Source organism: Salvelinus fontinalis, chromosome 28 (genome assembly GCF_029448725.1).
Source record: "Salvelinus fontinalis isolate EN_2023a chromosome 28, ASM2944872v1, whole genome shotgun sequence".
Lineage (NCBI taxonomy): Eukaryota > Metazoa > Chordata > Actinopteri > Salmoniformes > Salmonidae > Salvelinus > Salvelinus fontinalis.
In genome coordinates this window covers 47,553,394-47,566,656 of record NC_074692.1, presented here as the reverse complement: position 1 = coordinate 47,566,656, position 13,263 = coordinate 47,553,394, and the positions used below count along the sequence as shown (strand labels likewise).

Here is a 13,263-nt window from a genome sequence, read left to right as displayed (position 1 = left end):
GGTTGGTACAGAATGCTGCTATCCCTCCTGATCTAACGGTTGGTACAGAACAACACTGCTATCCCTCCTGATCTAACGGTTGGTTCAGAACGGTGCTATCCCTCCTGATCTAACGGTTGGTACAGAACAACACTGCTATCCCTCCTGATCTAACGGTTGGTACAGAACGCTGCTATCCCTCCTGATCTAACGGTTGGTACAGAATGCTGCTATCCCTCCTGATCTAACGGTTGGTTCAGAACGCTGCTATCCCTCCTGATCTAACGGTTGGTACAGAATGCTGCTATCCCTCCTGATCTAACGGTTGGTTCAGAACGCTGCTATCCCTCCTGATCTAACGGTTGGTACAGAACGCTGCTATCCCTCCTGATCTAACGGTTGGTACAGAACGACTCTGCTATCCCTCCTGATCTAACGGTTGGTTCAGAACAACACTGCTATCCCTCCTGATCTAACGGTTGGTACAGAACAACGCTGCTTTCCCCCCTGATCTAACGGTTGGTACAGAACAACGCTGCTATCCCTCCTGATCTAACGGTTGGTACAGAACGACTCTGCTATCCCTCCTGTCCCCAAGCCACTCTTGTGTTGTCTTGGCTGTGTGCTTAGGGTTGTTGTCCTGTTGGAAGGTGAACCTTCAACCCAGTCTGAGGTCCTCAGCTCTCTGGAGCAGGTTTTCATCAAGGATCTCTCTGTACTTTGCTCCGTTCATCTTTCCCCGCGATCCTGACTAGTCTCCCAGTCCCTGTCGCTGAAAAACATCCCCACAGCATGATGCTGCCACCACCATGCTTCACTGTCGGGATTGTGCCAGGTTTCCTCCAAACGTGACACTTGGCATTCAGGCCAAAAAGTTCAATCTTGGTTTCATCAGACCAGAGAATCTTGTTTCTCTTGGTCTGAGAGTCCTTTAGGTGCCTTTTGGCAAACTCAAAGCAGTGCCTTTTACTGAGGAGTGGCTTCCATCTGGCCACTCTACCATAAAGGTCTGATTGGTGAAGTGTTGCAGAGATGGTTGTCCTTCTGGAAGGTTCTCCCATCTCCACAGAGGAACTCTAGAGCTCTGTCAGAGTAACCATCGGGTTCTTGGTCACCTCCCTGACCAAGGCCCTTCTCCCCTGATTGTTTGGCCGAGCAGCCAGCTCTAGGAAGTGTCTTGGTGGTTCCAAACTTCTGCCATTTAGAAACGATGGAGGCCACTGTGTTCTTGGGGACCTTCAATGCTGCAGAAATGTTTTGGTACCCTTCCCCAGATTTGTGCCTCGACACAATCCTGTCTTGGAGCTCTAAGGACAATTCCTTTGACTTCATAGCTTGGTTTTTCGCTCTGACATGCACTGTCAACTGTGGGATCTTATATAGACAGGTGTGTGCCTTTCCAAATCATGTCCAAACAATTGAATTTACCACAGGTGGACTCCAATCAAGTTGTAGAAACATCTCAAGGATGATCAACGGAAACATGATGCACCTGAGCTCAATTTTGAGTTTCATAGCAAAGGGTCTGAATACTTACGTAAAAACCTGTTTTTGCTTTGTCATTATGGGGTGTTGTGTGTAGATTGATAAGGATTTTTACATTTTATTTGATCAATTTTAGAATAAGGCTGTAACGAAACATAATGTGGAAAAAGTCAAGGGGTCTGAATACTTTCCGAATGCATTGTACCTCATCAGGTTAACACATGACATACCTCATCAGGTTAACACATGAGATACCTCATCAGGTTAACACATGACATACCTCATCAGGTTAACACATGACATACCTCATCAGGTTAACACATGACATACCTCATCAGGTTAACACATGAGATACCTCATCAGGTTAACACATGACATACCTCATCAGGTTAACACATGATATACCTCATCAGGTTAACACATGATATACCTCATCAGGTTAACACATGAGATTCCTCATCAGGTTAACACATGATATACCTCATCAGGTTAACACATGAGATTCCTCATCAGGTTAACACATGACATACCTCATCAGGTTAACACATGACATACCTCATCAGGTTAACACATGAGATACCTCATCAGGTTAACACATGAGATACCTCATCAGGTTAACACATGACATACCTCATCAGGTTAACACATGAGATACCTCATCAGGTTAACACATGACATACCTCATCAGGTTAACACATGAGATACCTCATCAGGTTAACACATGACATACATTATGCACTTGTCTCATTTACTTGCTGAGAATCTACACTTACTGAACAAAACATTAGGAACACTTTCTCTTTTAATGACAGACTGACCAGGTGAATCCAGGTGAAAGCTATGATCCCTTATTGATGTCACTTATTAAATCCACTTCAATCAGTGTAGATGAAGGGGAGGAGACGGGTTAAAGAAGGATTTTTACGCCTTGAGACAATTGAGACATGGATTGTGTATGTGTGTTATTCAGAGGGTGATTTGAGTGCCTTTGAACGGGGTATGGTAGTAGGGTAGTAGGTGCACTGGTGCGTGTCAAGAACTACAACGCTGCTGGGTTTTTTACGCTTAAAAAGTTTAATGTGTGTATCAAGAATGATACAGTATAGTATTCAGTACAAACTCAGAACGTACACTGTGACTGGTCTGTGTGTGTGTGTGTGTGTGTGTGTGTGTGTGTGTGTGTGTGTGTGTGTGTGTGTGTGTGTGCGTGCGTGCGTGCGTGCGTGCGTGCGTGCGTGCGTGCGTGTGTGTGTGTGTATACGTACCCTGTCTGAGAGGTCTGGGTTGGCATGGATACTACACAGGTATTGGACCACATCCACGTTGCCATAACGAGCTGCCACGTGGAGGGCTGTCTCTCCACTCTGTAACAGCATCAACACGGGTCGTTACTCCTCAAAAAGCACCCAGAAAGGATTTCAACACCCACCATGTCAGATCGTTCTGAAATTATTTCTGTTGTTAGAAACAGATAAGATTAACATTCCTGCAACATTATTTTGTTGAAATAAAATTTGATTTAAAAAAAAATTAAGTTCATTGATTGCACTCAAATTGCCCTTTTTAATTTATAGGATTCATACAATATGCAATAAATATAGTACCTAACATCCGATTTGGGCCAAACTATTTAGTAACAGTGAGTTAGACATTGGAATCCAAAGACATGGTCAAAAAAAACCCGCCCCACGCCAATCCCACCCCAACAACCAGTATATATATATATATATATATATATATATATATATACAATCTAGTGGTCAGAACCTGGTAATACTGGGATGTAGGATGAGACAAAACTTCAATGACTCATTTCACTGAGCAGGGTAAACAAAACACCACCAGATTCACTGACAATACATTACATAAGATGAAGGAACAATATTCCAAGCCGTAGCTCCATACTACTGGTCAGACATACTGATACTACACTGAGTGGACAGAAAATTAGGAACACCTGCTTTTTCCATGACAGACCGAACAGGTGAATACAGGTGAACGCTATGATCCCTTATTGATGTCACCTGTTAAATCCACTTCAATCAGTGCAGATGAAGGGGAGGAGACCAGGTTAAAGAAGGATTTTTACGCCTTGAGACATCGATTGTGTATGTGTGCCATTCATAGGTTGAATTAGCAAAACAAAACATGTAAGTGCCTTTGAACGGGGTAGTAGGTGCCAGGCGCCCCGGTTTATGTCAAGAACTGCAGTGCTGCTGGGTTTTTCACACTCAACAGTTTCCTGTGTGTATCAAGAACGGTCCAAAGAACATCCAGCCAACTGGACACAACTGTGGGAAGCATTGAGGTCAACATGGACCAGGATCCCTGTGGAACACTTGAGACACCTTGTAGAGTCCATGACCTGATGAATTGAGGCTGTTTTGAGGGGAAAAGGGGGACACAATATTAGGAAGGTGTTTAATGTTTTGGTTGTTGGGGGGGGGGGGGGTTGTTGTGGGGTGTGGAGGGGTCCCTGGATGACTTTTGACCTCTTCTTTGTATTCCTCATGTCTTACTCATTGTTACAAAACAGTTAGGTCCAAAACGGATGTTATATAAATTCACTTAATTTCTCAAAGAACAAATTATACTTCAACAAAATAATGTTTCTGGCTCATCTGCTCTATTTCTAACTACAGAACATTCTAAATGTTGGGTGTCATGACACACACACACACACACAACACACACAACACACACAACACACAACACACAACACACACACACACACACACACACACACACACACACACAGTCCTTCTGAAGTATAAACATCTAGGCACACCCACACCCAGAAACAATATTCTATTTCCATTGAAGGGTTCTGTGACGTAAAACACCAGTGTATCAGCTAATGCCATCCTGGCCAGTCGGTCGGCGTAGTGATCTAGAGAGGTGACGAGGCACTGAGAAAGAAGGAGTGAAGCGTCTCTAGCACAGTCTCCATGGCAACAGCAAATAAAGCAGATAAATCCAGGAATGATTGAACTCTGATGACGGGGCCTCCTGCCTAAAGGTAGTGTGTTAGGACTGGCATACTACTGTTTAAGCGTGTAACCGACGGTTACGGATGAAGACCGTCATGAAAATAAACATTAAAACCGAATTATTTAAAAAAATGATAATCACTGAACAAACAACCGAATGTAGACTAGATGGCCAGGCATTCGTGTAACAATTTGACTGGTAAACTCATGGGTACAACCGCATTGGCTGCCTGGTATTGTGATGCAATAACTTCCATGGTAACAGAATGTTATTCAAATGATGTTAACTGATGTCGCTCTCTGCAATTGAAAGCATTTTTTGTTAAAGTCAGTTGAGTTGAATCAACAAATCACAGCTCGTATCGATGGGTACACTTCCTGCTTTTACTTCCTGCTTTTACTTCCTGCTTTGCTCCTCGCAACGGCCGCCAGTCCACCCATTATGACATCACTGACTTGAATGGGGAAAATCAGTCTATTCACGGCCAATTACCGTCATCCAAAACTCCATGACCGTCACAGCCGCAGTGTGTGGGGAGGAAGGGGGCGAGCCGCTCGAGGGGCCGGATGGACTGACTAGAGTGTGTTGTGAGAGGAAGGGGGCGAGCCGCTCGAGGGGCCTGATGGACTAGAGTGTGTTGTGCTTGTGGTATTCAGGGCTCAGGGTGAGTGTGCGGGGAAATCACCTTATCTTGGACGTCCAGAGGGCAGGTCTTTTCATGCAGGAACCTGAGTGTCTCCACGTGTCCGTGTCTCCCTGCGTAGTAGATGGCGTTCGCTCCACTCTGAGGTTTAATGGGTACAGTCAGACACTGGGATGTGCAGCACACATGGTTGAAATGGGCAACGTGTGATTACTTACGCTACATTAGAATGGTTTGTAGTGTGTCTGTTACTCACACCTCATCACACCTTATCCCATCCAACTAGACGGCTGGTTTAACAGCTAGTCTTCAAATATTATCCACCTCTCAAAACACTCCCTCACATTTAATCAAATATTCTCCACCTCTCAAAACACTCCCTCACATTTAATCAAATATTCTCCACCTCTCAAAACACTCCCTCACATTTAATCAAATATTCTCCACCTCTCAAAACACTCCCTCACATTTAATCAAATATTTTCCACCTCTCAAAACACTCCCTCACATTTAATCAAATATTATCCACCTCTCAAAACACTCCCTCACATTTAAACAAAGGAAGCCAAAAAATGAAAAACATTTTGAACTTCTATGAACATTTGATAATATCTACACTACCGTTCAAAAGTTTGGGGTCACTTAGAAATATCCTTGTTTTTTAAAGAAACATTTTTGTTTCCACAAATTGAACCCACAAATGCTGATGCTCCAGATCCTCAACTAGTCTAAAGAAGTCCAGTTTTATTGATTCTTTAATCAGAACAACAGTTTTCAGCTGTATTAACATAATTGCAAAAGTGTTTTGTAATGATCAATTAGCCTTTTTAAAATGATAAACTTGGATTAGCTAACACAACGTGTCATTGGAACACAGGAGTGATGGTTGCTGATAATGGACCTCTGTAGATATTCCATTTAAAAAAAATCAGGTGTATCCAGCTACAATAGTCATTTACAACATTAACAATGTCTACACTGTATTTCTGATCAATTTGATGCTATTTTAATGGACAAAAAATGTGGGCATTTCTAAGTGACCCCAAGCTATTGAACAGTAGTGTATATATTTTTGTATTCTTGAGTGTCATTAAAATGAAACCATAATCCAGAAGTCGACTGTGTGTTTTTTCTGTGTGTGAGTCCTGTCTGTGTGTACCTTGTCATGGTAGTGTGTGTGTACCTTGTCATGGTAGTGTGTGTGTACCTTGTCGTGGTAGTGTGTGTGTACCTTGTCATGGTAGTGTGTGTGTACCTTGTCATGGTAGTGTGTGTACCTTGTCATGGTAGTGTGTGTGTACCTTGTCATGGTAGTGTGTGTGTACCTTGTCGTGGTAGTGTGTGTACCTTGTCATGGTAGTGTGTGTACCTTGTCATGGTAGTGTGTGTGTACCTTGTCATGGTAGTGTGTGTGTACCTTGTCATGGTAGTGTGTGTGTACCTTGTCATGGTAGTGTGTGTACCTTGTCATGGTAGTGTGTGTACCTTGTCATGGTAGTGTGTGTGTACCTTGTCATGGTAGTGTGTGTGTACCTTGTCATGGTAGTGTGTGTACCTTGTCATGGTAGTGTGTGTACCTTGTCATGGTAGTGTGTGTACCTTGTCATGGTAGTCTGTGTGTACCTTGTCATGGTAGTGTGTGTGTACCTTGTCATGGTAGTGTGAGTGTACCTTGTCATGGTAGTGTGTGTGTACCTTGTCATGGTGGTGTGTGTGTGTACCTTGTCATGGTAGTGTGTGTGTACCTTGTCGTGGTAGTGTGTGTGTACCTTGTCATGGTAGTGTGTGTGTACCTTGTCATGGTAGTGTGTGTGTACCTTGTCGTGGTAGTGTGTGTACCTTGTCATGGTAGTGTGTGTACCTTGTCATGGTAGTGTGTGTGTACCTTGTCATGGTAGTGTGTGTGTACCTTGTCGTGGTAGTGTGTGTACCTTGTCATGGTAGTGTGTGTGTACCTTGTCGTGGTAGTGTGTGTGCACCTTGTCATGGTAGTGTGTGTGTACCTTGTCATGGTAGTGTGTGTACCTTGTCATGGTAGTGTGTGTACCTTGTCATGGTAGTGTGTGTGTACCTTGTCATGGTAGTGTGTGTGTACCTTGTCATGGTAGTGTGTGTGTACCTTGTCATGGTAGTGTGTGTGTACCTTGTCATGGTAGTGTGTGTGTACCTTGTCATGGTAGTGTGTGTACCTTGTCATGGTAGTGTGTGTGTACCTTGTCATGGTAGTGTGTGTACCTTGTCATGGTAGTGTGTGTGTACCTTGTCATGGTAGTGTGTGTACCTTGTCATGGTAGTGTGTGTGTACCTTGTCGTGGTAGTGTGTGTACCTTGTCATGGTAGTGTGTGTGTACCTTGTCGTGGTAGTGTGTGTGTACCTTGTCATGGTAGTGTGTGTACCTTGTCGTGGTAGTGTGTGTGTACCTTGTCGTGGTAGTGTGTGTACCTTGTCATGGTAGTGTGTGTGTACCTTGTCATGGTAGTGTGTGTGTACCTTGTCATGGTAGTGTGTGTGTACCTTGTCATGGTAGTGTGTGTGTACCTTGTCATGGTAGAGTGTGTGTACCTTGTCATGGTAGTGTGTGTACCTTGTCATGGTAGTGTGTGTGTACCTTGTCATGGTAGTGTGTGTACCTTGTCATGGTAGTGTGTGTGTACCTTGTCATGGTAGTGTGTGTGTACCTTGTCGTGGTAGTGTGTGTGTACCTTGTCGTGGTAGTGTGTGTGTACCTTGTCGTGGTAGTGTGTGTGTACCTTGTCATGGTAGTGTGTGTGTACCTTGTCATGGTAGTGTGTGTGTACCTTGTCGTGGTAGTGTGTGTGTACCTTGTCATGGTAGTGTGCGTGTACCTTGTCATGGTAGTGTGTGTGTACCTTGTCATGGTAGTGTGTGTGTACCTTGTCATGGTAGTGTGTGTGTACCTTGTCGTGGTAGTGTGTGTGTACCTTGTCATGGTAGTGTGTGTGTACCTTGTCGTGGTAGTGTGTGTACCTTGTCATGGAAGTGTGTGTGTACCTTGTCATGGTAGTGTGTGTACCTTGTCATGGTAGTGTGTGTGCACCTAGTCGTGGTAGTGTGTGTACCTTGTCGTGGTAGTTTTTGTGTGTACCTTGTCGTGGTAGTGTGTGTGTACCTTGTCATGGTAGTGTGTGTGTACCTTGTCATGGTAGTGTGTGTGTGTACCTTGTCGTGGTAGTGTGTGTACCTTGTCATGGTAGTGTGTGTGTACCTTGTCGTGGTAGTGTGTGTGTACCTTGTCATGGTAGTGTGTGTGTACCTTGTCGTGGTAGTGTATGTGTACCTTGTCATGGTATTGTGTGTGTACCTTGTCATGGTAGTGTGTGTACCGTGTCGTGGTAGTGTGTGTGTACCTTGTCGTGGTAGTGTGTGTGTACCTTGTCATGGTAGTGTGTGTGTGTACCTTGTCATGGTAGTGTGTGTGTACCTTGTCATGGTAGTGTGTGTGTACCTTGTCATGGTGGTGTGTGTGTGTACCTTGTCATGGTAGTGTGTGTGTACCTTGTCATGGTATTGTGTGTGTACCTTGTCATGGTAGTGTGTGTGTACCTTGTCGTGGTAGTGTGTGTACCTTGTCATGGTAGTGTGTGTACCTTGTCATGGTAGTGTGTGTGTACCTTGTCATGGTAGTGTGTGTGTACCTTGTCATGGTAGTGTGTGTGTACCTTGTCATGGTAGTGTGTGTACCTTGTCATGGTAGTGTGTGTACCTTGTCATGGTAGTGTGTGTGTACCTTGTCATGGTAGTGTGTGTGTACCTTGTCATGGTAGTGTGTGTACCTTGTCATGGTAGTGTGTGTACCTTGTCATGGTAGTGTGTGTACCTTGTCATGGTAGTCTGTGTGTACCTTGTCATGGTAGTGTGTGTGTACCTTGTCATGGTAGTGTGAGTGTACCTTGTCATGGTAGTGTGTGTGTACCTTGTCATGGTGGTGTGTGTGTGTACCTTGTCATGGTAGTGTGTGTGTACCTTGTCGTGGTAGTGTGTGTGTACCTTGTCATGGTAGTGTGTGTGTACCTTGTCATGGTAGTGTGTGTGTACCTTGTCGTGGTAGTGTGTGTACCTTGTCATGGTAGTGTGTGTACCTTGTCATGGTAGTGTGTGTGTACCTTGTCATGGTAGTGTGTGTGTACCTTGTCGTGGTAGTGTGTGTACCTTGTCATGGTAGTGTGTGTGTACCTTGTCGTGGTAGTGTGTGTGCACCTTGTCATGGTAGTGTGTGTGTACCTTGTCATGGTAGTGTGTGTACCTTGTCATGGTAGTGTGTGTACCTTGTCATGGTAGTGTGTGTGTACCTTGTCATGGTAGTGTGTGTGTACCTTGTCATGGTAGTGTGTGTGTACCTTGTCATGGTAGTGTGTGTGTACCTTGTCATGGTAGTGTGTGTGTACCTTGTCATGGTAGTGTGTGTACCTTGTCATGGTAGTGTGTGTGTACCTTGTCATGGTAGTGTGTGTACCTTGTCATGGTAGTGTGTGTGTACCTTGTCATGGTAGTGTGTGTACCTTGTCATGGTAGTGTGTGTGTACCTTGTCGTGGTAGTGTGTGTACCTTGTCATGGTAGTGTGTGTGTACCTTGTCGTGGTAGTGTGTGTGTACCTTGTCATGGTAGTGTGTGTACCTTGTCGTGGTAGTGTGTGTGTACCTTGTCGTGGTAGTGTGTGTACCTTGTCATGGTAGTGTGTGTGTACCTTGTCATGGTAGTGTGTGTGTACCTTGTCATGGTAGTGTGTGTGTACCTTGTCATGGTAGTGTGTGTGTACCTTGTCATGGTAGAGTGTGTGTACCTTGTCATGGTAGTGTGTGTACCTTGTCATGGTAGTGTGTGTGTACCTTGTCATGGTAGTGTGTGTACCTTGTCATGGTAGTGTGTGTGTACCTTGTCATGGTAGTGTGTGTGTACCTTGTCGTGGTAGTGTGTGTGTACCTTGTCGTGGTAGTGTGTGTGTACCTTGTCGTGGTAGTGTGTGTGTACCTTGTCATGGTAGTGTGTGTGTACCTTGTCATGGTAGTGTGTGTGTACCTTGTCGTGGTAGTGTGTGTGTACCTTGTCATGGTAGTGTGCGTGTACCTTGTCATGGTAGTGTGTGTGTACCTTGTCATGGTAGTGTGTGTGTACCTTGTCATGGTAGTGTGTGTACCTTGTCGTGGTAGTGTGTGTGTACCTTGTCATGGTAGTGTGTGTGTACCTTGTCGTGGTAGTGTGTGTACCTTGTCATGGAAGTGTGTGTGTACCTTGTCATGGTAGTGTGTGTACCTTGTCATGGTAGTGTGTGTGCACCTAGTCGTGGTAGTGTGTGTACCTTGTCGTGGTAGTTTTTGTGTGTACCTTGTCGTGGTAGTGTGTGTGTACCTTGTCATGGTAGTGTGTGTGTACCTTGTCATGGTAGTGTGTGTGTGTACCTTGTCGTGGTAGTGTGTGTACCTTGTCATGGTAGTGTGTGTGTACCTTGTCGTGGTAGTGTGTGTGTACCTTGTCATGGTAGTGTGTGTGTACCTTGTCATGGTAGTGTGTGTACCGTGTCGTGGTAGTGTGTGTGTACCTTGTCATGGTAGTGTGTGTGTGTACCTTGTCATGGTAGTGTGTGTGTACCTTGTCATGGTAGTGTGTGTGTACCTTGTCATGGTGGTGTGTGTGTGTACCTTGTCATGGTAGTGTGTGTGTACCTTGTCATGGTATTGTGTGTGTACCTTGTCATGGTAGTGTGTGTGTACCTTGTCATGGTAGTGTGTGTGTACCTTGTCGTGGTAGTGTGTGTGTACCTTGTCGTGGTAGTGTGTGTGTACCTTGTTGTGGTAGTGTGTGTGTACCTTGTCATGGTAGTGTGTGTGTGTACCTTGTCATGGTAGTGTGTGTGTGTACCTTGTCATGGTAGTGTGTGTACCTTGTCATGGTAGTGTGTGTGTACCTTGTCATGGTAGTGTGTGTGTACCTTGTCGTGGTAGTGTGTGTACCTTGTCGTGGTAGTGTGTGTGTACCTTGTCGTGGTAGAGTGTGTACCTTGTCATGGTAGTGTGTGTACCTTGTCATGGTAGAGTGTGTACCTTGTCATGGTAGTGTGTGTGTGTACCTTGTCATGGTAGTGTGTGTGTGTACCTTGTCATGGTAGTGTGTGTGTACCTTGTCATGGTAGTGTGTGTGTACCTTGTCATGGTGGTGTGTGTGTACCTTGTCATGGTAGTGTGTGTGTACCTTGTCATGGTATTGTGTGTGTACCTTGTCATGGTAGTGTGTGTGTACCTTGTCATGGTAGTGTGTGTGTACCTTGTCGTGGTAGTGTGTGTGTACCTTGTCGTGGTAGTGTGTGTGTACCTTGTTGTGGTAGTGTGTGTGTACCTTGTCATGGTAGTGTGTGTGTACCTTGTCATGGTAGTGTGTGTGTACCTTGTCGTGGTAGAGTGTGTACCTTGTCGTGGTAGTGTGTGTGTACCTTGTCGTGGTAGTGTGTGTACCTTGTCATGGTAGTGTGTGTGTACCTTGTCATGGTAGTGTTTGTGTACCTTGTCATGGTAGTGTGTGTGTACCTTGTCATGGTAGTGTGTGTGTACCTTGTCGTGGTAGAGTGTGTACCTTGTCGTGGTAGTGTGTGTGTACCTTGTCGTGGTAGTGTGTGTACCTTGTCGTGGTAGTGTGTGTGTACCTTGTCGTGGTAGTGTGTGTGTACCTTGTCATGGTGGTGTGTGTGTACCTTGTCGTGGTAGTGTGTGTACCTTGTCATGGTAGTGTGTGTACCTTGTCATGGTAGAGTGTGTACCTTGTCATGGTAGTGTGTGTACCTTGTCATGGTAGTGTGTGTGTACCTTGTCGTGGTAGTGTGTGTACCTTGTCGTGGTAGTGTGTGTGTACCTTGTCATGGTATTGTGTGTACCTTGTCATGGTAGTGTGTGTGTACCTTGTCATGGTAGTGTGTGTGTACCTTGTCGTGGTAGTGTGTGTGTACCTTGTCGTGGTAGTGTGTGTGTACCTTGTCATGGTAGTGTGTGTGTACCTTGTCGTGGTAGAGTGTGTACCTTGTCATGGTAGTGTGTGTACCTTGTCATGGTAGTGTGTGTGTACCTTGTCGTGGTAGTGTGTGTGTACCTTGTCGTGGTAGTGTGTGTGTACCTTGTCATGGTATTGTGTGTGTACCTTGTCGTGGTAGAGTGTGTACCTTGTCGTGGTAGTGTGTGTGTACCTTGTCATGGTAGTGTGTGTGTACCTTGTCGTGGTAGTGTGTGTGTACCTTGTCGTGCTAGAGTGTGTACCTTGTCATGGTAGTGTGTGTACCTTGTCGTGGTAGTGTGTGTACCTTGTCGTGCTAGTGTGTGTACGTTGTCGTGGTAGAGTGTGTACCTTGTCGTGGTAGAGTGTGTACCTTGTCATGGTAGTGTGTGTGTACCTTGTCATGGTAGTGTGTGTGTACCTTGTCATGGTAGTGTGTGTGTACCTTGTCATGGTAGTGTGTGTACCTTGTCGTGGTAGTGTGTGTACCTTGTCGTGCTAGTGTGTGTACGTTGTCGTGGTAGAGTTTGTACCTTGTCGTGGTAGAGTGTGTACCTTGTCATGGTAGTGTGTGTGTACCTTGTCGTTGTAGTGTGAGTGTGTACCTTGTCGTGGTAGTGTGTGTACCTTGTCATGGTAGTGTGTGTGTACCTTGTCATGGTAGTGTGTGTACCTTGTCATGGTATTGTGTGTACCTTGTCATGGTAGTGTGTGTACCTTGTCATGGTATTGTGTGTACCTTGTCATGGTATTGTGTGTACCTTGTCATGGTAGTGTGTGTACCTTGTCATGGGCCTGTATCTCAGCTCCTTTCCCAATCAGCACATTGATGATCTGAATGTTCCCACAGCCTGCTGCAATCAGGATGGGGGGAGTCCCGTTCTACACACACACATGTTAACATGGGATCAGTGATTGTACACTCACACACACACACACTCACTCACTCACTCACTCACTCACTCACTCACTCACTCACTCACTCACTCACACACTCACTCACACACTCACTCACTCACTCACTCACTCACTCACTCACTCACTCACATGTTAACATGGGATCAGTGAATGTACACTCACTCGCACGCACGCACGCACGCACGCACGCACGCACGCACGCGCACACACACACACACAGAGAGAGAGAGAGAGAGAGCTGTGTTCTCA

The 13,263-nt window shown here is 45.2% G+C and overlaps 1 protein-coding gene across 1 annotated transcript in view; it reads right to left on the bottom strand.

The window, feature by feature from the left end:
* The window catches only part of dapk1 (death-associated protein kinase 1), a gene marked incomplete at its 5' end in the record, with an annotated part of 153,854 nt that overhangs the window by 112,611 nt on the left and 27,980 nt on the right, over nucleotides 1-13,263 (bottom strand). The window contains 3 exon segments of the mRNA XM_055887875.1: nucleotides 2,730-2,828; nucleotides 5,141-5,239; nucleotides 12,880-12,978. Of these exon segments, the coding sequence (XP_055743850.1) occupies nucleotides 2,730-2,828; nucleotides 5,141-5,239; nucleotides 12,880-12,978 (297 nt within the window).